A 25,659-nucleotide genomic window follows, 5' to 3' on the forward strand; every position below is an offset into this window, starting at 1 on the left:
ATTAAAAATGAAAGACTTTAGAAAGTTTTTCAACTCTCAGTAATGCCTCAGTGATCGTTTGATATAGGACCTGCAGCGGAGTTTAAGCCCAGACACGGCTAGTGACGTCAGACTTAAAGACCGGATATTCACGCAGTGGTTCAGTTTATGCACTTTAAGAACTTCATCCAGTTCAGAATTAACATTACACGCAATTCTTTGAACTGCGGGAAAGTGCGAGTACCCGAAGGGAAAGCAGGTTCCTTCTTTCTGTTTCATGTTTAAAGAATTCAATCCACCAGAGGCCTCAACACAAACTCTGGTGTACTCTGAAGTGCAGAGAGAGACACCTCCTGCTCATAGGCTTAATCATCACAGTAGAATCTTTAGTCAAGAGACTAGAAGTATTAACTGTTTATTTTATAGTAAAAATCTGTGATTCAACCCCAACATGAATTCGATCTTAAAGGCTGTAAAAATTATGCATCTACATGTTTCAGCTGGCAAACCAGTGCAGCCATAAAAGGTGAATATTTCTACAATGTAAATCGTCATGAAGAAGAAAACCATTGAATGAGAAGGCGTGTCCAAACACTCACTCTCTGATATATAAGAACACACACACGACACACAAACTATGACTATTAGAAATATTCTTTGGTACTGACACAAGATGAAACATGAGAGAAATATGTAAGATGTACAGGATCACCTGACAAAGCTGTTCTGTACAGTCCTGCAGCAGTCTGGAGCAGATTCTATCCGGACCTGCTGCCTTCCTTGCCTTCGTCCTTTTGGGCTGTCGATGTGGGTTGGTTGGTTGGGCTGGGCCGGGTGAGGAATTCCCCCCCCCACCACACACCACACCCACACCCACACACACACAAGGTGGGATGGTGGGGGCAGAAATGAAAATTCATGTGAGAGATCATCTAAAGTTTGCTTGGACTGGGGTGGGGTGAGGGATGGGCTGACTCTGTGCCCCCCCCAGCTATCAGAACTGTCAGCAGCAGGGCCCACGTAGGTTCCCAGTCATCTTTCCCGTGGCCAAACACCTGCCAGAAACACACAGATTTCAAATATACACACACAAACCCAGCAAATCACACTATGTTTAAGGAAATGGCAAGTACTGCAAATGGAAAAATAAAAATCTGATAGAGAGTGGAAGGAGACAATAGCCTGAGCACTGAGAATCAAAGAAATAATCAAAAGCTTCAGTGAAAGCAGGAACTGCAGAAAATACAGCATCTCCAGGTAACTACTAATTACACTTAAACTACCTAAATAAATGGGTCACACTGTACATGAGAGAAACATAAAACACCATCACTTTAAAGCATTTTAAAGCACCATGGTTTAATCAACAGGGTTCATGCGCTTTTTTCAGGGTCAAATTCAAGCACTTTAAGCACTTTCAGGGTCCCTTTTCAAGCTTTTCCAGCACATCCCCACCCCCCATCAAAAAAAAAAAAAAAAGAAAAAAGAAAAAAAAGTATGCATGTTTCAATTCGCATCACCTCAGTAAGACCATGTAAAAATTAAAACAAATCATCCTAGGTGAACAAACACTTTGTTCCCCTTTTTTAAGAAATAGAAAACGCACCACACAAAATACTGCAAAAGGAAACGGTCGCCTTATATACATATTGTATAAACTCAAAATGCACATTTCACTTAAAAATTGAGATGTGAAAATGTGAACAAATCAACTAGTTAGAGATATTCTTCTCCTGTTCAAAAAACCCAAAAGAATAAAACTTCTCATCAGATATTGATGCTTTTGTGACAAAAAAAAAAATAGGAGACAGATGTTTGTTTGTTGTTTTTTAAGTTAATTCCCAATAAAACTAACTGTTTTATTGCTAACTACATTGCTGTCTGTATTATTGCTGAGTCATAAATGATCACCTTTAAAGTGTTTGTGCTAATAACATCATGTACAGTCAGACAGGCATGGAGAACAGCACTGACTGGGAGGCTTTGAACAGATCACATAGTTCAATTCAACATATAAGACTGTAAGAATGCACAAGCATCTACTTAAATCTATTGAATTTATTTAATGTGGGCGATTGTGGCTCAAGAGTTGGGAGTTCGCCTGTAATCGGAAGGTTGCCGGTTCAAGCCCCGGCTTGACAGTCTCGGTCGTTGTGTCCTTGGGCAAGACACTTCACCCGTTGCTTACTGGTGGTCAGAGGGCCCGTGGCGCCAGTGTCCGGCAGCCTCGCCTCTGTCAGTGCGCCCCAGGTGGCTGGCTACAATGTAGCTTGCCATCACCAGTGTGTGAATGTGTGCGTGAATGGATGAATGACTGGATGTGTAAAGTGCTTTGGGTCCTTAGGGACTAGTAAAGCGCTATACAAATACAGGCCATTTACCATTTATTGAATTTATCATCTGTGATGTTATGTACAATTCCAATGTATTTTGTTCATCTCCCTTAAATAAACAGGCAGCCTTAAAGTATGAAATATTCACATACAAATACACAAATGTGTCTACTGTCTCAGTGGCTGATAGTGCCCCACAGGCCTCAGTGTGCGCTTGAAGACATTTATAATGTTTAAGTAGTTTAATGTGCAGGTGCTGACGATAAACACATTTTGAATGAAAGCCAGGGAACTTTGGTAGCACAGAAACAAGTGGCTAGTCTTTGTGACCATATGGATCAGTCCCTCATATCACCATTATTTCACCCAAAGGCACCAAGTTAATACTCAAAAAAAGCTGCAGTAATACACACAAATATAAACAGTACTTGGTGACACTTTGCTTTTAGCCTTTAACCCTCTGGTGTCCAGGGTATAATTGGCCGTTTTGACTACTTTTGATTGACCTCTATATTTCACCTTTAAAAACTGTTTATCTTGCAATCTGTTATTTCTCATTTTGACATATTGTATCAGCACAATTTATCCAAATTCAGACAAAATTTAAAATACAAGTAGAAAGTGATATTTTTGACTGTAAAAACCACAAGCATGTTTAACGAATCATTTCATAACTTGAAATGCAAATAGAAATTGTACATTTTTAAAAAAAAATATGCACAAGTTTGCAAACAACAGAGTCATATGGTACTATTTACCTAAAAACGCAGCCAAGGCTCAGACGTTTTTCATATAACATTTAAACTAGTTACAGAACAATCAGGTGTTCTGCCAAAAATAAGAAGGCACACAATTTATTTATGCAACTCCAAAAAATAGTTAGACAGCACAGGGTAAATCCTGCAGGTCTGACAGCAGGTGTGTCACTCAGCGTTACACTGCAATCTGCCTTTGGTGGCTTTTTGCAGCAACTGTGACATTCACTAGTAGAACTGACACACAAAACAAAACAACAACTACACTACACACTAACTACACAAGACAACACACTAACTTGAGACTCCAAACATGATAAACATCACAAATCTCTCACGTATCAAAACTCTCTCTCTCTTTTTCGCTCACTCGCTCTCTCCCTCTTCCCTACAACCAAATACCACATGTTGCCATATCATTTTTTTGATTGGTCGACATGGTACATTTTTCCACCAATAGGAAGGAGTGTTTTTCTTTTTTTCACTCACAAGCAAAGCGTGTTGCTAGCGCTCTCCATAAAAACGCCGTTTTTACCGTTTCTTCCCGGAGTAAACGCCACTGTTTTATTCAGAACCCCCCCCCCCCTCAAAAAAACATCGGTTTTACGTGACCTATCAACACAATTTAAAAACTGGTATATAGCTTGAAGTCCACACGTTCGACCCAAGTTGAAATGGAGACTCTGGGTCCGTCGACCCCAGAGGGTTAATCAGAAAGCCTTAAGTTAGCTAGTTATGTATCGGGCTAATGTTTAAAGCTTTCACTTGAGTAAATTAACTCATATTACTGCTAAGTAATGTTAGCTAAGTTCACAGCATATTCCGTAATAGCGCTGCCATACTGCATCACACTCAGCGCACTCATCCCCGACTGTCCGAGGGAGGGCGGGGTCACATATTGAAACAGACGCAAGGCAGCCCAGGCGGGGAAATTTTGCTTTTGCGTCTCATTTTATTTCTCTATCTGATAAGAAAACAATTCAATCAGATAGCTATTTATTGTGAATGAAATACAGTTACATTTTCAAGCACTTTTAAGCACCACATCTGAAATTCAAGCACTTTTCAAACCTTGAAAAGATGACATTAGAATTCAAGCATTTTCAAGGATTTCAAGCACCCGTACGAACCCTGGTCTTTACACCCAGAGAAAAGTCTGGAGAACACAATGCTAACTGGAACAACAACAAAGCAAACAAAGCAACTCACCAGAAGGATCTCGACAGCTCCCAGGATGTACATGGCTCCAGCGAAGGTTGTGCCCAAGTAGAAGCACAGGCCTACCGCCCCCCAAACTCTGGACCCAAGGAGCGGCTGATCATGAAGTAGGAACCTCCCGCTGGAAGGGGGGAGAAGCTGGAGGAGGAAGTTGTATGTAAGGGTTGGAGGAAGTGGAAATAAAGTGGGAAAAAGAGGGATGGAAATAAAGTTGGATGAAGACAGACACAGATTGGAGGGGGAAAAGAAGGGTGGACAAAGAAGAGAGAAAGAGAGGAGGGGGTGGATGGTTAGTAACATTATGATGTTGGGAGGCAAAAGGGGAGAAAAGAGGAGTGCTTGTAGCATCGCTAACTAGCTAGCAACAAGCCTCCAACACAGTGCGTATGCTAGCGGCTAATCTAGCTAACGAATTAACAACAGAGTGATTTTAGAACTATAAGATGATAAGCTGTGTTTCTTTTTTTTATAACAGTGACATGGTTGTATTTACCTTAATTAAACGAGTCGTCAGTCGCGGTAAACAAGCAAAAAAAACTCGCGCCGCCAGGCTACGTAAAAAGTGTAGGGGGCGTGTTTGCGGTCACGTCCAGCGGGTGTGTGGGCGGGAGCGTTACACAGTCGCTCCACCTCAAGTCACTACTGCGCAGACTCTGGCTCCAAATTTGCAAGATGGAGGCCTCCACAAGCGGGGTATTTCAAGAGCGGGTATTTTGGCTTCATTTTTGCACAATGGGAGGAGGCGGTGTCGCGTCGTCCATGTTTTCTACAGTCAATGGTTCAAATCCATACGACCGGCGCCGATGTGAAGATGTTGCTAGGCAACGGTCCGTCGCATTCTGTTTAGAGGTGGGCGGGGCTTACAGGGATACTTCAAAGCGGAGACTTCAAGGCGGAGACTTCAAAGCGACTGATGCTGTGACCTCATAGAACACACATCATAACGCAGCACTCTGAAACGCATATAGGCAGGTGTTAGTAGCAGGCACTATCATTCAGTCCAGTCAATGCACCGGAACCAGACACACGAGGTAAGAGCTGACAGTCAAATGTATTCAGACAACATCAACGCAGCCACTGTGAATCTGCTCATAGATGGCTTTTTAAATAAAATTAACATGTTACAGTTGCGATACTTGCTGGCAGGTCGCCCAGATGACTGCACCGTCCAGCTAATGTGCAACATAGCCGCTCAGATGGTGAAGCTCTGCGCGAACTCTGTCAAAACCCCACTGGTGCAATATAAAATCCCACAAGAACGATGCATCGACAGCCTCTTCAGCCAACTGGAGGTGCGCATCGGCTGTCTTGCTTCCGCTGTCTTCATAGAATGGGATCAGAGAGCTGAAGAAGGCTTTATAAAAGATCTTTTCCGGGTGTCGTGTGGGAGATTCGCCCACTGCACGTCCTGCACCCAGCAGGAAATTCAGGCACAGGAAATTCAGACAGACAATTGTTCTGTCCCACAGACAGAACAACCAGACAAAGATCTGGAGTCCTCGCTGTCTGTGGAACTGTCAAAAATGCCAAAACTAGAAGAAGCCTCAGAGGTAGAAACAGAGCCTGAAGAAGCAGCTGTGGCCTCTGAGGAGCAGAAACCCTCTGCGTCACCTCGAGGTGAACCAGAGGGAAAAAGGCTCCTCAGCACACTCCTTCAAGCTGTGCTTTCCCAGGCTGCAAAAGAATCCAAAGCCTGCCCCTTAGACTCCCTCCACCAGCACCTGTTAGATCAAATCTGCTCTGAAATAAAAACAGCAGATTTGACTTTATCACCAAAGGCCCTACAAGACCTTGCAAAGGACATTTTCAAAGACCTCTGCAAGGAAATTCCATTGAATTTAAGAGAGCCGACACTGGACAAACTTTTCATCTCTGTGTTTAAGAAACACCTGGCATCTACAGAGAAACTTGTCCGAGAGTCTTCTGAAATCAAGGCTCAGAAGCAGCTTTCAGTTGATGTCTGCGTGGAGGAACTTGTCATGCGTGCTTTCAAAAAAGCACGCGTTTCCTACACAGATGATACAATTTCTGCAATTAAGAACCGCTTGGTCAAGAAGATCTGGGCTGAGGTCCAAGATATTGATTTTCAACCTTCCTCGAAGACCTTCAAACCTCACACAAGGTCATTTACAAATCTCTACTTAAGGAGTGGAAGGATCCCGAGTGTGTCATGATTTTAATTTGCCTCAACCAGCAAGCAGCTGAGGAAAAAGTCATCACGACATTTAAAGAACATCTGATGTCGGCAGCGGCGCCAGCAGGTCGTATCAGCAGGTTCATGTCATTTCTGGGTCGGTGTTTCGGCATCACCCGCAGACAACAGTCGGTGTCTCCCCTGTAAAAACTGATATCAAAGTTACTCTTTAAATTGGCTAACAACAGACGATCAAACAAGCCAATTTATTTAACATCCAATGAGTCATTTTAAAAACCCCTGGGCTGGTCGCGGCAGATGGCCATCCCTCCCTGAGCCTGGTTCTGCCGGAAGTTTCTCCCTGTTAAAAGGGAGTTTTTCTTCCCCACTGTCGCCACATGCTTGCTCAGAGGGAATTGTCCAATTATCGGGGTTTTGTTTCTAGTCAGTAAATTAAACTGGCACTTTAAATTAATGATCAAATTTCAGAAAATCGAATAAAATTTTAAACGAAAAATCACACTCTGATTTCTGCTTGCATTCACTGTCCGTCGGACAAATGTATAAATATTCAGCTTAGACTGAACGCATGTCGAGTAGCTGTCATTCAGTCCAAACTGTTTTAGGTAGAAAATGCAGAGAACATCCTGTTGTAATATTTTTTAGTGAGATTTGATCCATGCAAAGTTGTACATTTAAATGAAATCATACAGTGAACATGAGATACACCTTCCTGTTTCAGCAGCCAAAACATTAAGCACAACTTTAATAGAAATAACTCCATTTAATAAAATAGATTGGAATAAGGTCATTACAAAAACAAAAGGAGCTTAGTTTTAAGCTTCATCTCTATTAAAATAATTTTAAACAGCGAGTGAGTTGTTTTGTTGATTGAAATTGATAAAAGAAAAAAATCAATAAAATTTTAAAAAGATTATACTTTGATTTCTGGAGGTTTTCTTAAATGAGTGGCCAGTCTGTGGAACAAGAAATCCCCAAGAGAGAAAACATCCCAGCCTGAAGAAGCTGTGACCTCCGAGGAACAGAAACCTTCTGTGTAACATCAAGTTTGCAGAAAGCACAAGCACAGACACAGTCGTTCACACTGCTGCAGCTAAGCACAGTAAAATGTACTCAGACAACATCAACGCAGCCACTGTGGGCCCAGATGACTGCACCGTCCAGCTGCTGGGCAACATGGTCGCTCAGATGGTGCATCTGTGCCATGGCTGATTTTCCAGCATGAAATGTCCACGCTGTTGTGATCATCTCAGCAAGTCCATCAATTGCCTTTCACTCTTCTTTGTCCTTTCACTTGTGTCCTGTTTGTCAGCGTCCCATATAATTTCTTCAAAGTAAGTACTGTATATGATGCCAGTATTTTCCCACATTTTCTAGATGCTGTACCAGTACTGTGTTTAAAATGCCATCAAAAGCTCAATTAAGTGTTATTCTTATTCTTCTTTCTCACCTTTCTTTCTCTGTCTTCTTTCACTTTTTAAAGGTTGCCATGTTAAAAAAAAGATCTTGTGCTACCATGCGGTTTTGTATTGTTTTGGTAAATAAATAGTTTATAAAAATATCACTAAATCTGTCATTTATTAATTTTAATATTGATTAGTGGTCATGTCTCACCTCTAGTCTTCTTGGTCTTAATTTCAGGTTTCTAGCATGTGTTGTATATATTTCAGGAGGTTGACTGGACCAAGCAGTCTTTTTGTTCCCGCTATGTACTGTTTAAAATCCAGAATAGGGAGGACTGTGTAGGTTTAAGTTTATTAGATTGATACATATGTACCAACAAGGCAGTGTACATCATAGTGTTTGTTTTCATTCAAAGGCTTTATGGCTTTTCCTATAATGCCTGGTGGGTCGGTCTCTAGTCAAAATGCCCGGGCCGATTTTTTGTCCCAGTCCAGCCCTAACGTTGGTTCTGGCTTACCCTTATACTGACCGCTCTACAATCACGTACAGGTGTGTTCCCAGTTAACCCAGGCACAAAACAACGAGGAGGAGGCGTGAGTAGTAGAGCAAGCGAGAGAGAGAGAAAGGAAAAGTACTGAATATGATGTCACTTATTTATGTGCGAGTAATGAAGACCATTAAAACATTACTGTTGGCCACATGTCGGCAAAGTTATGTGACATTAGTGATGTTTGCACTTTCAGCGTTAACTTGGTTTTAAAGCCTCTACTTCTAAATATATATATAGTTGACCTTAATCTTACAGAGAATGTGATGATTTTATGGATAATTAAAGTCAGTCATATATCCACAAACACAACAAGCTGAAAGTCAGTGATGCTGCTCGGTTTGCAGTCCTGAATATGACGGCACAAGCAGGATTCACTGCACTGTTAATGTTAGCTATGTTATATTGCTGCCTCTGTTCGGTGGTGTCGAGCCAAACGGACTTTAACGTGTGTTTGAACGAGCTGACGGTTCACTCGTTAAGCTGAAAGAAAGATGCTTTAATCACAGGAGTCACACATGTGTCCACTGGACCATCTGGGAACTCTTCTTGTTTAGCACTCGTAATAACACAAACACTAAATCCTCCTTCTCTTGTGCTGTTTTGTAGCAGTGTGTACACCTGAGACTGTCACCTGTCTGTCTGTCCTGCACTCTCTCTCTGTTTCTTTCTCTCTGATTGTGGAATAATTGATTGTGCGGGACCCACTGCTGCACATCATCTGTGAGGCTTTGCACCCCTGATGATCCACCAGGACAAACTCAGCAGTGTGTGAGGAAGAGGAGGAGGAAGAGCCAGCAGCAGCTGACAGATGGAGAGAATAGACCAGGGGTCTGCAACCTTTAACACCCAAAGAGCCATTTGGAGCCGGTTTCCACGCAAAAGAAAACACTGGGAGCCGCAAATCCTTTTTGAAATCTAAAATGAAGATAACACTGTATATATTGTTTTTGTGCTTTGTGTGCACAACTAAAGTAAGTAAGTAAAGTTTATTTATTAAGCGCTTTTCACAGACAGGCAGTCACAAAGCGCTGTACACAAATATTAAAATAAACAATACAATCAATAGACATTATACACAATGTAAAAGATCAAATGTAAATAATGTAAAGAATATAAAATACGTAGATCAACAAAAGGCTTGTTTGAACAGAAACGTTTTTAACTGCTTTTTAAAAGAATCCACAGAGCAACTAAGGTGTGTTGCTTATGTAATCCAGGAAGTGCTACAGAGAAAACTACATTTTATTTATGTAATTAACACATTTTGAACTCTTAAAGAAATATAACAAAAGGAAAGACACCCAGCTGAACTAAAATGATCCATGTAGCAAACAAAAACTGTTGTGAGCCGCCACCCTTTTAAAAAGTAATTGGAAAAAAAGCACTATGCCGCTAAAAAAAAAATACATATTTGCAAAATTCTGCCTAAATATCTATTTTACCTTGTTAATGTGTGTGGCGGGGCGTGGTCTGTAGTGCCGCTGCAGGGGAGTCGGACACACCTGAGCGGCACCCGCAATCACGCCTCACCGCCTTAAAGTCTGTGCTCTCTCTGCTGTTGTGTTGTCGGGCTGTGAGCTGAAAAGCTACAGCCGGCTGTATGCGTACAGCAACCGTGTGTGACAAGTGGTCAATAAAGAGATGCTGAAAAGCGTGTTCATGCAAACATCGTCGGGTCTGCCGTGATATGTTTACAATGAGACTTCTGGTCCCAAACCTCGGCGCACAGCGTCTGCAAATCGGGGCTTTCATCGTTACGCAGGACTGTAAGCTGTCATCTGTGAGGCGTGAGCGGTGTTTGTTTTTTAACATAGTTCACGGTGAAGAACAGCTGCTGACATAATGTGGATCCGAAGATCCATAATTGGCCTACCTGGGGTTGAAAGTCTCGATAAATGCACAGCGTTTCGGCGGGTACACCCGCTTCCCCGAGTGTGACGCTTATTTTGAGCGATGAAAAAAATAATAAGATATAATTTTATTTTTATATTTCAAAATCACAATAATCTACCAATTTAGAACTACAAGTTTTTTAAAAAAGAACTAAACACAAATAAAATGCACTTCAGCTAAATACTTCTTCTATTTTCCCAAACCACCCGGAGCCGCAAAATAAGGACTAAAGAGCCGCATGCGGCTCCGGAGCCGCGGGTTGCCGACCCCTGGAATAGACAGACTGTTCCCTGTTTGTGAAGGACTGCTAGAGAAGTTTAAAATAACTAATTGTCTGTCCTGAATCAGTCTTATTAGGTAATGTTCAAATAATGTTATCATTCCAGTGTTTTCAGTGTGGGAGAAAGTACTCAGGGCCTTCAAGTTACACACTATGAAAGACAACAACAAGTTTAATATTCAGTACGCACCGTACGTAGTACATGTACTGCGCGTACTACGAAGCGTGCAGCCACTAAATTGGGACACAGCCTGTGTGTGTGTGTGTGTGTGTGTGTGTGTGTGTGTGTGTGTGAGAGAGAGAGAGAGAGAGACCTCTTTTTTTTTCTCGCAGCATCTCATTGTAGGATATAAATTGAATATATTCAGACTGGTTGACTGGCATAGATCCTGTGTGTCTCTGTGCATTTGAGTTTCCATATATGTCCATATTTGTAATTGTGTGTATCTGTTGGCTGGTCTTTCTTGTTTGTTTGTATTTTTTTTAAAATTTCTGCCAATTTTTCTCAGGTGAGCGAGAAGTAGTTTTGAGGGAACTTAACCATGTTCAGCTTTTTTTTTCAGCTGGTCATTTTGCTTTTCCAATATTTCTGCTCAAGTTATTACTTTTCAGCTAAATTATAATATTTCTGTTACTATGTTGCATTTCTACTAAGTTATACCATTATACTACTTTATATTAAGTTGTACTCTTACACCATTTCTTCCAAGTTGTAATGTTGTGCCAAATATTACCATTTCTGTTGTATTACAATACCTCTGCCATGTTGTACTATTTCTGTCAAGTTACTATGTTTCTACCTAAGTAACTCAATTTCTGCAAAGTTCTTATATTTTTGCTAAGTTGTTATTCACCTGCAAAGTTATTACAATTTCAACAACTTTTCAAATACTGACTTCAGCTTCTTCAGCTGTTTTCTGCTTTTTTCAGCAGTTTCCAGCGAACAGCTTCAGCTTTACAGCATCCACACAGCGTTTTCGCAGGAAATGCAAATTTTTCTAGTTGGTTTTTGAGGCCCTGTCCTAGAAAACTGACTCCTTCTGCTGCCCTCCTGACTCGCTGCCTCCAGCTGTAATTGCATTCGGATGTAACCCTGATGTGGAGCCCAGTCCTTCCTGATAAGGCGCTGGCTGGCCCAGATAAGAACTGCCTGTCTGTTTTGGCGGTTTGAGAGTAATTGCACGCTTGCCGGATTGCTCGGACACATTTGCCAACAGACGGCAGGGAAAGTTAAACCAAAACATGTTTAATCCTCCCGTCTGGACCCCACCGTGTGTTCAGTACAAGCATCAACATAAGTCTGGTACAGCTTTTTAGAGAACCGGCTCTTTCGGCTCCGAACCGGCTCTTCAGGTTGTTTTTTGCTTTAATTAATTTATTATTAACAATAATATAAATTTATGCACAAAAGGAATTACTAATGTGAAAAACATACGTGGTTCTAATTATATATGTTTATATATAAATATATGCGGTGGCCCCTAGAGACAAAGCACGTACAAACTCCAAAGCACATTTCTAGCGTTAACTGACCTTCCAAAACAGAGCTACCTAGATCACTTAAATTACACAATTGCAAAAATATGTGTATTATTTGTGTATTTATGCACAAGCACTCATATATATTCAAATAATTTTAAAAAAATGTTCATTTACCTGTTACTACCACACACCAAATCCGGTTGTTGGTACTTCCTGGCTTGTGTAGCCACTAGGAAACACAGGCTCAACACTGCCCCTAGCATCCTGGAGCACTTCTGTTGTCTTTTGTACGTGTTTTGAGTTTTTATGTGCTTCGGAGTTTGTACATATTTTCGAGTTTGTTTTTACCAGGGGGGGGGGGATGTGCTGGAAAAGCTTGAAAAGGGACTCTGAAAGTGCTTAAAAAGTGCTTGAATTTGACCCTGAAAAAGGCGCATGAACCCTGTTGATTAAACCATGGTGCTTTAAAAAGCTTTAAAGTGATGGTGTTTTATGTTTTCTCTCATGTACAGTGTGACCCATTTATTTAGGTAGTTTAAGTGTAATTAGTAGTTACATGGAGATGCTGTATTTTCTGCAGTTCCTGCTTTCACTGAAGCTTTTGATTATTTCTTTGATTCTCAGTGCTCAGGCTATTGCCTCCTTCCACTCTCTATGTAATAACTATCAGATTTTTATTTTTCCATTTGCAGTACTTGCCATTTCCTTGAACATAGTGTGATTTGCTGGGTCTGTGTGTGTATATTTGAACTCTGTGTGTTTCTGGCAGGTGTTTGGCCACGGGAAAGCTAACGGGGAACCTACGTGGGCCCTGCTGCTGACAGCTCTGATAGCTGAGCTGGGGATTCTCATCGCATCTCTGGACATGGTGGCTCCTGTTCTGACAATGTAAGATGCAGTTATGTCACATGCATATGCATGTGTACGTGCACACTTAGTCTGTCCTCATTAGTGATAGAATAGAATAGAATAGAATTCAACTTTATTGTCATGTCACAGGTACAGGGCAACGAAATGCAGTTTGCATCCATCCAGAAGTGCTTTAGCCATGATATAGATATATTACAATATATATTAGCAATAATATAGATATGTATATTACAGAAATGGGTCTATTATGGTATGTTATAATGTACACGGTATGAAGTATGTTATGAATATTCTATAACTATAAGTATGTACAGGCTGTAGTGAGTACAAGCTATGAACAGGATATAAATATGAAATAAAAAAAACTATACAGAAATGTGAACTATGCAAGTTATAAACAGTTGTAGGATTAAAAATTATTGTATGTACAGAATGATTATTTACACAGAACTATACAGTAGTGCAGTTAAGATAAGTGAGATATGTGGATAATTTCTACAGAGGCTATATAAAGTGCTAGTGGTTGTGAGTGGTGGTTCAGTCCATGTTATTATTGTGTGTTTGAGGGTACGGTTGTCCATTGTGTGTGTGTGTAGGTGGTTGTGGGTGTGTGTATGTTCAGTCCATGAGTTTAACGTGGGTCAGATGTCAGGAGGCAGAGTTCAGGAGTCTGACAGCTGTGGGGAAGAAGCTGTTCCGGTACCTGGTGGTCTTAGTCCAGAGGCTCCTGTAGCGCCTCCCAGAGGGCAGGAGGGTGAAGAGTCCATGTGATGGGTGACTGGGGTCTCTGATGATTTTCCCAGCCCTTTTCAGACACCGCTTCCTGTAGATGTCCTTTATGGCAGGAAGTGGTGCTCCGGCAATGCGCTGGGCAGTTTTCACGACCCTCTGCAACGCCTTCCGGTCCGAGGCAGAGCAGTTCCCGTACCAGACTGTTATACAGTTGGTCAGGATGCTCTCGATGGTGCAGCGGTAGAAGTTCACCAGGATGTCTGAGGACAGGTGGTTCTTCCTCAGAGTCCTCAAGAAGAAGAGGCGCTGGTGAGCCTTCTTGACCAGCTTGGAGCAGTTGGTTGTCCAGATGAGATCCTCGGAGATGTGGACTCCCAGGAACTTGAAGCTGCTCACACGCTCCACAGCCGTCCCCTTAATGTGGATGGGTGGATGTGGGTCAGCATTCCTCCTGTAGTCCACGATGAGCTCCTTGGTCTTCTCGGTGTTAAACAGCAGGTTGTTTGTGTCGCACCACTCAGCCAGACGATCCACCTCCTCCCTGTAGGCGGTCTCATCGTTGTCACTGATGAGGCCAATCACTGTGGTGTCATCTGCAAATTTAATGATGGTGTTGGAACCATCAGCAGGTCTGCAGTCGTGGGTGAAGAGGGAGTAGAGGAAAGGGCTCATCACACAGCCTTGTGGTACACCGGTGTTCATTGTGATTGTAGATGAGCAGCGGTTATCCAGCCGGACATGTTGGGGGCGGTTGGTCAGGAAGTCCAGTAACCATTTGCAGATGAGGGAACTGATGCCCAGGTCTGTCAGTTTCCTGATGAGTTGTGAGGGGTGGATTGTATTGAACGCTGAACTGAAGTCTATAAACAGCATTCTGGCGTAGGTGTTGTTGTTGTCCAGGTGTGAGAGGACAGAGTGCAGTGCGATGGAGACTGCATCCTCTGTGCTCCTGTTGTGGCGGTATGCGAATTGGTGGGGGTCCAGGGTGGGGGGGAGACAGGATTTGAAGTGTGCTAGGACCAGCTGCTCTAGTGATGTGTCGGTCATGAACGAAACGGCTCTTACAGCCAACTCTTTGAAGTGAACGACGCGAGCTGGTTCCTTATCGCCAGCCGTGGGGTTTTTTCTCCTTTCCTTCTCTCACCCTCTCTCTCGCACTTTTTTTCCGCTTCACTCCTCACGCGAGCCTTGTGCTTTGCGCTGGGGGGAGGGGCAGTAGTTACACTCTCAGTAGCACAGGAACAGAGTCGGAGGGAAAGAGAGAGAAAGAGAGCCAGGAACAACACGTCACATTAGAAAGGTATAGTAATCATCCACAGCTATTTTCAGTTGCGGATGATAAAGGGGTCAGAAAGTTTATTCATGCAGGCCCATATGACAGAGAATGTGCATCTTCTTTTTGTTTTCATATTTTAACTTATATTTAATTGTGTTTTGGTTTGCAGTGTTTTGTGTTGTTTCACTTTAAATTTGTTTAAAAGGAAAAAGCTGGAAATTTAAATAGTTAAAAGTTGAAATGTAAATAGTTGGTTTTTGTATTATATGATTTATTTATTACATCTTATGTGGAGTGAATAAATAAAAGTATATTTACGAACTCCAAAACACGTAAAAACTCAGAAACACGTACAGGACACAACAGTAGTGCTCCAGGATGCTAGGGACAGCGTTGAGCTTTTGTTACCTAGTGGCTACACAAGCCAGGAAGTACCAACGACCGGATTTGATGTGTGGTAGTAACAGGTAAATGAACATTTTTTTATATATATATGAGTGCTTGTGTAGAAATGATCTAGGTAGCTCTGTTTTGGAAGTTCAGTTAACGTTAGAAACGTGCTTTGGAGTTTGTATGTGCTTTGTCTCTAGGGGCCACCGTATGTATTTACATATAAACATATATAAATAAAACCACAGGTTTTTTTGTTTTGTTTTTTTTCCTTTTGTGCATAATTTTATATTGTTGTTAATAATAAATTGATTAAAGCAACAAAACAACCTGAAGAGCCAGTTGGGAGCCGAAAGAGCCGGCTCTTTTTAGTGAGCCGAGCCGAAAGAGCCGGTTCTCTAAAAAGAGCCGGAAATCCCATCACTATTTCAAGTCCTCCTGGTACGACTCAGTTTTCTCTCTCCTCCTGTCTGTGTGAGTGTTTGTGAGTCTGCACACCTCTGCTTGCAGGAGTACGATTCCTTTGTGTTTCCCACCCCTCGTTCCTGTGCACCTGGAGCCTGATGGGCACACTTATGGGTCATCATCCTGCTGCTTCTACTTAAAATGGAAAACCATTAGTCAACGCCTGATCGTTGGGCTCACACTGTTAGTGTAGCCGACTCCTTATTTCTCTACATATGACCTGCTTTTGCTTTGTGACTGCAGGTTTCCTGTTTCCTTCTGTGCAGGATAACTTGAGGCGTTTCTGGGAGAGGTTTGTGAGAGAGGATCTGTTGAAGGTAAATCCTCCACATTGTACTTTTCAGCAAATTATTGTTCCCATTCATGTTGTTGATACTCTACAGTAATAGGGTGTGACATAAAACTGTTGTTTCAAATATATACAGTATCTCTATGTGAAGAAATTCATGCAACAAACTCATTTCGGTCAATCTTAATGGCGCACACATGCAGGACAGAACAGAGAAATATTTACAAATTTGGTATTTACACTCTTTTGTAGTTAGTGTTTAACGTTAAAAGTTAATTTATATTAGACTTTTTTTTTTACTTTGTTCAGTCTTCAGTGTCACATAAAAAGCAGTTGTTCAGTTATTGTGAAGGAGAAAAAAACACACTGAAACTGTCTCAGTCTTTATTACCAGAAAGTACAAACTGAAAAATAAACACAAAAAATAAAAAGCTCAAATTAAAACATTTTCCAACTGTTTAAAACATCCTGTGAATTCAATACCAGACTTTAAATTCACCTGCCAGCTGGAGCCTTTCTGTGTAGAGTTTACATGTTCTCTCCACATTTATCTGGTACCTGGAGTATCTTCAGACAGTCCAAAGGAAATTAGGCTGCTGTAAAGGTCCCGGGTCTTTTGTCCTGTGTTTTGTGTTTTTCTTTTGGCCTTACAAGTTCTGTTTTTGTTAAATATCCTCAGTTTGTTTCTGAGGTTGCTCCTGGTTTAGGTTTGCACTGTTGTTTCTTTCTGCTTGGTTTGTTGTTAGTTTAGTGCACTTTGAGTTTTGTCTTGATTCTGTCTCCTTTTGTAATTGTAGTTCATCCCCTGAGTTTGTTTTTCCTGCCCTCTTGTGTTCTTTGGTGTATATTAGAAATATCCTGTCTCAGAGTGACGCTGGAAAACTAGTTCATGCATGTGTTACTTCTAGGCTGGACTACTGTAATTCATTACTATCAGGATGGCCTAAAAACTCTCAGAAAAGCCTTCAGTTAATCCAAAATGCTGCAGCAAGAGTACTGACAGGGACTAGAAAGAGAGAGCATATTTCTCCTATAATGGTCTCACTTCATCATCACTTTGTATTGTCTCTTGTCCTGTCTTTGTGTATCGTACATAGATATAGTTAGTAGTAGCACCTTTTTATCTTTTTAATTTTATTTAAATTTAGTGAGTTATTATTTATTTGCAATTTCTAGTTTCATATCTCTTGGAGACATGTTTTTTATATTCATATAAATGCACCATGGGGGGCTTGGGGTGAAACGGCATTGCGATATGCCGTATACTGTGTATATTGTTGTATTGACAATAAAGACCTTGAATGTTGAATCTTTTCAGGCCCCTCTTCTGTGGAACCAGCTTCCAGTTTGGATTCGGGAGACAGACACTATCTCTACTTTTAAGATTAGACTTAAAACTTTCCTTTTTGCTAAAGCATATAGTTAGGGCTGGACCAGGTGACCCTGAATCCTCCCTTAGTTATGCTGCAATAGGTGCATGTTTCTGGGGGATTCCCATGATGCAGTGAGTATTTCTTCTTCAGTCACCTTTCTCACTCACTATGTGTTTATACACCTTTCTGCATTGAATCATTACTTATTAGTAAGTAAGTTGTAAAATTTATTTATATAGCACTTTAAGAGTATTACAAAGTGCTTCACTTGAGACTATAAAAGCATATGAAATAAAACAACATATTACACATAAACATTACCCAAATGCCTGTCTAAACAGATGTGTTTTAAGTTGTTTTTTAACCTCCTAGGACCTGGCATCCACATATGTGGACATCACATTTTCGGTTGTCTAGACCAAAATACAAAATTTTGCTCTACAAAGGCCTGATATCCACTTACGAGGACATTATACTGCTACTGTTCTATCAAAATTAAAACAAATGTCCTCATATGTGGATCTCATTTTTCTCAGAAACAAAAATCAGGCAAAAAAAAAAAAATCTGCTAATTCTTTGTCCCAATCAGCCCAAATAGCAAAGAAAAATTAAAAAAAGCATGCCATGAAAGAGTTCGGGTCTTAGGAGGTTAAAAGAAGCCACAGAGGTGATGCTGGGTAGCGAGGGAGCTAAACTGTTCCACAATATTGGAGCTAGAGTTTGAAAAGCGCAATCCCCCTTTGTTTTCAAACAGGTCTGTGGAATAGTAAGAAGACCACTATCAGTGGATCTGGCATATGGCTGGTGCTCCCTCAGCCTGGTTGTACTGGAGGGTTCTTCCTTTTAAAAGGGAGTTTTTCCTTCCCACTGTTGCCAAAGCACATGCTCATCAGAGGTCATATGACTGTTGTTTTTTTTTTCTCTGTATTTTTCTCTCTTCCACATCGAAAGGATCCAGTGAAAGTAGTTCTGGCATGTGACAAGGATTCCACCTGGGCGTCTCCCAGGTGAGGTGTACTGGCTGTGTCCAACCAGGAGGAGGCCCTGGATCAGACCCAGGACCTGATGGAGTTCCCCTGGATAAGCTGGAGGAGGTGGCTGTGGAGAGGGAGGTCTGGAGTTCTCTGCTTAGGCTGCTTCTCCCACAACCTGGCCACAGATAAATGAAATAAGTAGACTAAATATAGCTTTTTATTCTAAAGAATGTGGTTGTTTCCTTGCAGGACACCAGGAGAGATGAGCATATCCAGCCCACATCTGCAGCAACTGTACTTAAGGGAAGTTGGGACAATGTTAAAGACTTTCTCCACGCAACTGCACTTGGATTAGCTAAATTCATGACAGGCATTCAAGCAGTAATGTCTGGACTGACAACCAAACATACCAAGCTTCTGTGGTTGAGCCAGAGACTGCACTTGTGGATGAACAATACAATCATATTATATTTATTATATCAGTAATGTAACTTGCAACAAAAAGTTATGGGAAGCTTAAACTTAGTTTCAGAATAATTAAATCTGAGACTGGTACAGTTAGCAAAGTGTGATCCACTGAACAAAGTGAGGAAGCTGATCCACTTTGACATGTCTGTTGTGAAAAGACTTTATTGGATTCCTACATCCAGGTAGGTCTGGATAGCTGCTTGTCCCTTAAAAAATAATTCTTCATTTAAAACCTGCATTTTGTATACACTCAGATCTTGGTCTATTATTAAAAGTGTGATATTTAACAACAACAAATATATATTAATATTAATATTATATTTTATAATATTTTTTAAGTCTACGTAAATATCACATCATCATCAACCCGTCCCTTCATCTGGTTTTGTTGACTGTGGAGAACAGTGCACATGGAGACTCTCCTGTTTCCTGACTTCTGTCTCTGAAAACAGAGAAGAAGATTTCATGATTTGGAGGATATAGCATCAACTGAAATCATTTCCATTAATGGTGAAAAAGAACAGTAAAAGCAGTGAGTTTGTTTCTTAGACATGAGAGGACAGTCTCTCTCACCTCTTGGCTGCACTGCCTCTGTTAAATCTAACAGCAGTGTACTCAGTAACTTCCTGTTCCTGCATTTGTCTGTGAGGCTGAGCTGCTCTGATGTTGGAGTAGAGAGGATCTGCCTGGTTATTGGAGAAGTGGATGCTGGTGTACTGAAGATCATCCTGCTCCTCTGGCTGTCTCTGGTCAGGTAAACACTGTATAGGAAAAGAGATCTCAGCTACAAATGTGATCAAATGTATTTGAGTTAAAGAACAACAGCAAAGAAGGATTTGGGAGTCCACCAGGAAGTTTAAAACCACAATGTTGGTTATTTGTACAACACTGATGTGACTGTTTTCACCTGTTCTCTGTTGTTGGCTCTGTCTTCAGATTTAACAGGTTCCTTGGACATCCTCTTTTTTCTGGTTGGGACAATTAATGTTGAACAAAATAATGACATTCATAAACTCATCAAACTTTATCTTGTAAACAATAATGTAACAGATCTGCTCACTGAATCCACAGGAAGACAGAGAAGAATATGACAGGCAGGAGAACAGCAGCAGTTACTCCAGCAGCTTCTAATGTTCCTGCTCCTGTGGAAACAAAGATCAAAATAAAACACTGACAGTTAAGTTAGCATTACAACAACTGAGCACAGAGTCGATTCAGGCACGACATCAAGTCAAGTTAAGCCACAACATTGTAGAATAAATGTTACTGTGCCTGGAATTTTAGATAATTGTACTCTTTGTAAAACTGTACAGGAGCTTGTTCATGCATGAATAGTCAGCAAAATAAGCTACTGTAAGACTTGAGTTCACTGAAACTCATGTAATGCTTTCCTTATTTTATGGCCTCAATTATCTGATTGTAACATAAAGTAGAGTTACTGCAGGTTAGAACAGTTAAAGCGGTGCTCTGATCACTGATGTACTGGCATATAGTTAGAGTTAGACAACTTAGATTAGTCCTTCAGCACAATGAGTTAACTGGTGCCATCCCAGCATTGAAAATTTGAGCAGTCAATGAACAAAGTTTTAGGAAGACATATCCTCCTCCAGACTCCTGCTACACCACTGCTGATGTCAGAAGTTCATGTGAGAAAAACAGAAACATTACAATTAAATTTGAAGTTAAACCAGCATCACTTCCTGAGTACAGAAAGTAACACTAAGAATGTAGAGTCATATATCATATGTCAACGACTGCTACAAAAGTACAGAACAGTACTGCTGCAGTTTCAGCAGCTTTCAGTTGTAACTTTGTCTACATGTTTAACTTCTACTATTAACCTCTGAGCTCATGCAGTGAGGAGGATACTTTGTGAAGAAAGGCCATCAGTCAAGTGTAAGTTAAAGTCAAACACTGCCAGAAGAACCCAACAATGCAGCCAAAGCTCTTCCTCAGAGCAACAGATGTTCTGTATACAGAAAAGCAACACATCAGATTTATATCACCAACAATGAAGAGGACAAAATTCTAGGATGTAAAAATGTGGAGAGTGTGATCTTTGAAGTGACCGAGCAGCTTCCAGCTGTTGGATGAGCTATCCTCCTCACTGCCATCATCATTAAATCCACATGAGCTGAATGTCATTGATTACCTGCTACAACAGTCAGCTGTAAGGTGGAGTTATGAGTCCCTCTATTGTTGTGGGCCACACAGTAATAACTCCCACTGTGCTCAGGTCTGATGTTGCTGATGGTGAAGTTGTGTCCTGATGTTCTAGAGGAGTCTTCATCCTCCTTGTACCAGGTGTAATTAGCTGCTGGGTTAGCATCACTGCTACAGGTCAGAGTCACTGAACTGCCCTCCACTATCTCAGCAGAGGGACTCACTGACACAGAGGGAAGCTCTGGAGCATCTGGAGGAGGAAACATGAACATATTTACAAACTGTGGTTGGATTTTTAGAGCAAAAAATATTTTAAATGTACAAGACTTTGTCAATGGAAAATTGTACTTAGTAGTCAGTATAAACTTTGAATGATATAAGCCTGCGATGATAGAATACTGCATGGTGACTTTTTGATGACTCGGACTGTTGTTTGTTACAAGACTTGTTCTGTGTTCTGTTATCATGCAGGGAAGGAGCAGTTCCTTCCAGCGATAAATAAGAGCTGAACAAGTAGTTTCACTCCCTACCGGGAAGAGGAGCCGCTCCCCGCTCACACACCCACACACACATACATACACATCATCCACATTCCACTGTCATGAACAAACGCACTTACTGTTGTATGACCCTTGTATATAAATAAAGACCAGAGCAGAAACAGAGTGCGAGTCCTTGAGCCTCACTCTCGGGTGTGAGCGCTCTGTGACTCTCCTTGCAAGTAAAAACTGCAGCGTGTGTGTTTCTATTCTCTGATTCTCAGCTGAAGAAGTGTCTTTAGAATACATCTCTTGACAGACTTCAAACACACAGCGAGAAATGAAGCCTCATTTCCTGCTGAGGCTCCACTTATCACCAAATCAGACGCTGCTAAGTTTTTTTTCACACTTTTCATTTCTCAAACTGCAGGTGATGATAAAAAAAATATGTGAACTGGAGCTGGAAGAATAGTCCTCTCATATGTTTGACTTTCCCTTTCCAAATTTTGGAAATTCATCAAACAAGAATATGTCTGGAACGTGTTGGAAAAACTGGAATAATGTCTCTGATTGACCAATCATGATGAGAGCTGAGTCTTTATTGTTATCTTTATGGAAAATAAATAATAAGTGATTAATATACTGCATAGGTTAAGCTAAATGATGAGTGTATTTGATACATTATGTTCTTTATATTTCATGTTTAAAAAGCACAAATTATTATTCCTGACTGATGATGTTGGTAAGCTGAGTGAAATCGATATAAAGAGTAAAGGTTATATTCAATTTAATTCTATATAAATTCAATTCAATTTTATTTATACAGCAACCAAATTCCAACAACAGCTGCCTCAAGGTGCTTTATATTGTAAGGTAGACCCTGCAACCAGGTCTTCCCATTAACACCTGACCTGTCCAGAGGTTCAGTCAATGAGCTCGTCAATAGCTTCAATGCTAAAATGTTAAATGTAATGGACACTATTGCTCCCATTAAGGTGAAGGTTATCTCTGGAAGGAAGAAGTCTCCATGAAGAAACTCCACACTGGTGAAAAATGAAAAAAGAGAGTGTAGGAAAGCTGAGCGCAGATGGAGAAAAACAAACCTCCAGGTTCATTATGACATCTATAAAGAGAAACTTCACAATTATAATTTACAACTGAGGAGTGCAAGGAGGTCGTACTTCTCTGACATCATCATCAAAAACAGTCATAACGCTCGGGTCTTATTCTCTACAGTTGATAGGCTAACAAACCCTCCTGTGTCAGTGGCAGCTGAACTTCATTCGACCATGGCCTGCAATGACTTTGCCAAATTCTTCACAGAAAAAATCCAAAAGATTAGACAAGCAATTAATACATCAACAGCAGATCCAGGATATGTACTGTGTCCCCTGAAAAACTGTTTAACCACCATCAAACAGTTTCACCCTATTAACAACAAAAACCTGGAGGACATCTTAGGTCAACTGAACTCCTCCTCTTGCTGTTTAGATGTCCTGCCAACAAGTTTTTTCAAAAAGGTCTCAAAGACTTTGGAGTCAGACCTGTTACAGATCGTCAACTTTTCTTTAATGTCAGGTGTGTTTCCAGAACCACTAAAAACTGCTGTAATTAAACCTATACTGAAATAGGACAATCTTGACACGACACAAATGAACAACTACAGGCTGATCTCAAATCTCCCATTTTTAAGTAAGATCATTGAAAAAGCAGTTTCTCAACAGCTCTGTCACGGTCTGTGGAGACAGGCCGTGCGGTGGTGTGTGTGGTGGACCCAGGTGCGAACACAGGTGAGGAGACGGGAGTGAATTTAAACTGAAAGCGAGCCTTTATTATGGCTGATGACATAGAGGTTAAACAAGGCAGAATCACAGTGACTAAACTAAACTATAACTAAACCGGGAAACTGATACTGTGATAAACTATGAAGACCCAGAAAACTAAGAATGCAAAGACTGGCCGTGAAAACATGGAGGTTGGGAACACAGACGACGCGACACAGACTGTGTGAAACACAGAGGCCGTTTATCAATGCCTAAGTACGCGAGTACGTACTCGCGTTCTCGGTGAGTACGTACCCGCCGAGAACGCGAGCACGGACTCGCGATATGTACAATTGGAACACCTGCGTACGTGATGATGTCACAGGTCCGGAGTTTTTACTGCCGTCCCCTCTTAATTTAACTGTGAGTAACATGTTATGAAGCTTAACTGTAATCACAGCCAAACCGGTTTACTCAGGAACAAATAAAACACTGAAATAAACCAAACATTAACATTTAGAAGTGATCTAAGTGACTTATATATCATTTTTAACCTCAGTAGTGAAACCTCTATTAATAAAAATAGTGTACATGTACATACGTGTACATACCTTAATAAAAACAAGCAGGTGAGATGTTAGAACGCTTTTATTTCTATTCTAGTGGACACTCAATACTATAGACAGCTAAGACCGTGAGCGGGGGGGGGTTGAGAACGATGTGCCGGGAGTCCGCTGTTGAGTTTTGGACGAAATGCATTCTGGGATATTTAGCTGTACCAAGTCCACACCGATGCATGCTCGATAAAACGGGCAGGACTTTTTCGCGTTCTCGGCTTGATGCGTACTTCGAATTGGAACAGTACTTGGTCTCCGACTGATGACGTACACGAGTACACGAGAACGCACAAGTACGCATATTGAGAAACGCCCATGGAATCGATTAGACACTTCCGGAGTACTTCCGGTAAGGTCAAAAGGTCAAGGCTGGTGTCATCAATCAAACTCGCATTCTTCAGTGACACAAGCAGGGTACCTTCTTTTTTTTATCAGGCAGCTGCTGTGACATTTCAGCTGTACCTCGGTACCATCCTGTTGGTGCTGTGATGTGATCAGCTGCACCTGGAGATCTGCATACATGAGGAAACAACACAAATTCAGATTATCTTCTTAAAATATGTGCAAACTGTACCTGGAAGCAAATAATGAATTCAAATAAAATGTTACCTGTGACAGTCAAAGTGACTCCAGGTGAACCAGTATAGCTCCCTCCTAATGGTTTGTTATGAATCTGAACTTGTACACAGCTGAGTCGCTCTCTCAGCTCTGTGATTCTCAGAGTGCAGTCCTTCTGATTAGAACCATACTCCACTCGTCCTGTGTAGTCTGAGTCTGATTTCAGATCCACAGGTTCACAATTAGTTATTTTAGTAAACCACAATTTCTTTTGAACTTTAGTAGTGATATTGTATCCTGGATGGGTATGTGTATCTGCATTTTATCTCCACAGCTGATCCTTTCACAGCCATCCTGACTCTGTACCACTGTAACACCGAGCACATCAGAAACCACAATCACTGTTAAAACTTTCAGTTAACAATGAGTTCAAAGACAAAGAGAATAATTGGACAAAACTCAAACTCATCAATGACAAAATCACTGATTTATATTCATTAAAATAAATAGTTATGATATAAATTTTGTTGTTTTATTATTTCTAGATATTTTTTTTTAATCATTTCTGAATGTTTCAGCTCGGTGTCATGATGTCACTGACTCTCTGGTCATTTCAGCCTCATCCACCTGTCCTGCCAATCAAAGGACTCCATCGTCTCCTCCTTCCTGCTCACCTGTTTACATTCACCTCATTAGTTCCTCTGTATAAACACTACAGTCAGTCTTTGCATGTTTATTTAGTTGCAATAACCTTCTTTCTCATTATCTTTTCTAACAAGTTTTCCTGTTTGTTTGTGTCTTTTTTTGTTTTGTATCTTGTTTTATGAACTTTTAGTAAAACTATTTCCCAACTTCCTGTCTCTCCATCACACATTTATGTTGTGTGAAATTTTGGTCCACTTAGTTTGGTCATCCTTGTTTTGTTTAACTCCTTGTCTTTGAAGAAGATAACAATGAGAATAAACTCACATACTCACTTTTTAAGGTTGTTTTTAAACCTATATATCACTAAAACATATGTTTAAAACAACAAACACAAAGCAATATGGCAGATGGCACAAGCATAACAGTGAAGCACTGTCTGTGGATCTTTATGTCCAGTACTGCCTCGACTTTTTCTTGGTGAGGCTGAACTCCTTGAGCTGAGAGTTTGTCTCCCCAAAACACAGTTTCTTGCACTGCAAACCAACATT

At 40.9% G+C, this 25,659-nt stretch overlaps 2 protein-coding genes across 2 annotated transcripts; one reads left to right on the plus strand and one right to left on the minus strand.

Moving 5' to 3' along the window:
• The first annotated feature begins 4,836 nt into the window (after window positions 1-4,836).
• On the plus strand, window positions 4,837-12,941 carry LOC109199703 (uncharacterized). The gene is made up of 4 exons (XM_025904825.1): window positions 4,837-5,316; window positions 5,413-6,407; window positions 7,466-7,631; window positions 12,819-12,941. The coding sequence occupies exons 1-4, from the start codon at window positions 5,293-5,295 to the stop codon at window positions 12,939-12,941; spliced, it is 1,308 nt and encodes a 435-aa protein (XP_025760610.1). The 5' UTR covers window positions 4,837-5,292.
• A 6,275-nt stretch (window positions 12,942-19,216) lies between these two features.
• LOC109194325 (sialic acid-binding Ig-like lectin 12) lies at window positions 19,217-21,735 on the minus strand. The gene is made up of 5 exons (XM_019355005.2): window positions 21,039-21,735; window positions 19,947-20,028; window positions 19,794-19,854; window positions 19,460-19,647; window positions 19,217-19,328 (listed from the first exon to the last, which is right to left on the minus strand). Exons 1-5 carry the CDS (start codon window positions 21,514-21,516, stop codon window positions 19,262-19,264), a joined length of 876 nt encoding a protein of 291 aa, XP_019210550.1. The 5' UTR covers window positions 21,517-21,735; the 3' UTR covers window positions 19,217-19,261.
• Window positions 21,736-25,659: the final 3,924 nt, after the last annotated feature.

The sequence above is a fragment of the Oreochromis niloticus genome, linkage group LG3, assembly GCF_001858045.2.
Source record: "Oreochromis niloticus isolate F11D_XX linkage group LG3, O_niloticus_UMD_NMBU, whole genome shotgun sequence".
Taxonomy (NCBI): domain Eukaryota; kingdom Metazoa; phylum Chordata; class Actinopteri; order Cichliformes; family Cichlidae; genus Oreochromis; species Oreochromis niloticus.

Bases quoted from the DNA above. Each gene is read 5' to 3' on its own strand.
- LOC109199703 (XM_025904825.1), top strand. From the start codon at position 5,293: ATGCACCGGAACCAGACACACGAG. The intron at 5,317-5,412 runs GTAAGAGCTGAC...AACATGTTACAG, and splicing joins ACCGGAACCAGACACACGAG to TTGCGATACTTGCTGGCAGG. The intron at 7,632-12,818 runs GTGCATCTGTGC...TGTTTCTGGCAG, and splicing joins GCAACATGGTCGCTCAGATG to GTGTTTGGCCACGGGAAAGC.
- LOC109194325 (XM_019355005.2), bottom strand. From the start codon at position 21,516: ATGATAACAGAACACAGAACAAGTCTTGTAACAAACAACAGTCCGAGT. The intron at 19,855-19,946 runs GTGAGCAGATCT...TGTCCCAACCAG, and splicing joins TCTGTCTTCCTGTGGATTCA to AAAAAAGAGGATGTCCAAGG. The intron at 19,329-19,459 runs GTGAGAGAGACT...CTCTGTTTTCAG, and splicing joins AGAGGCAGTGCAGCCAAGAG to AGACAGAAGTCAGGAAACAG.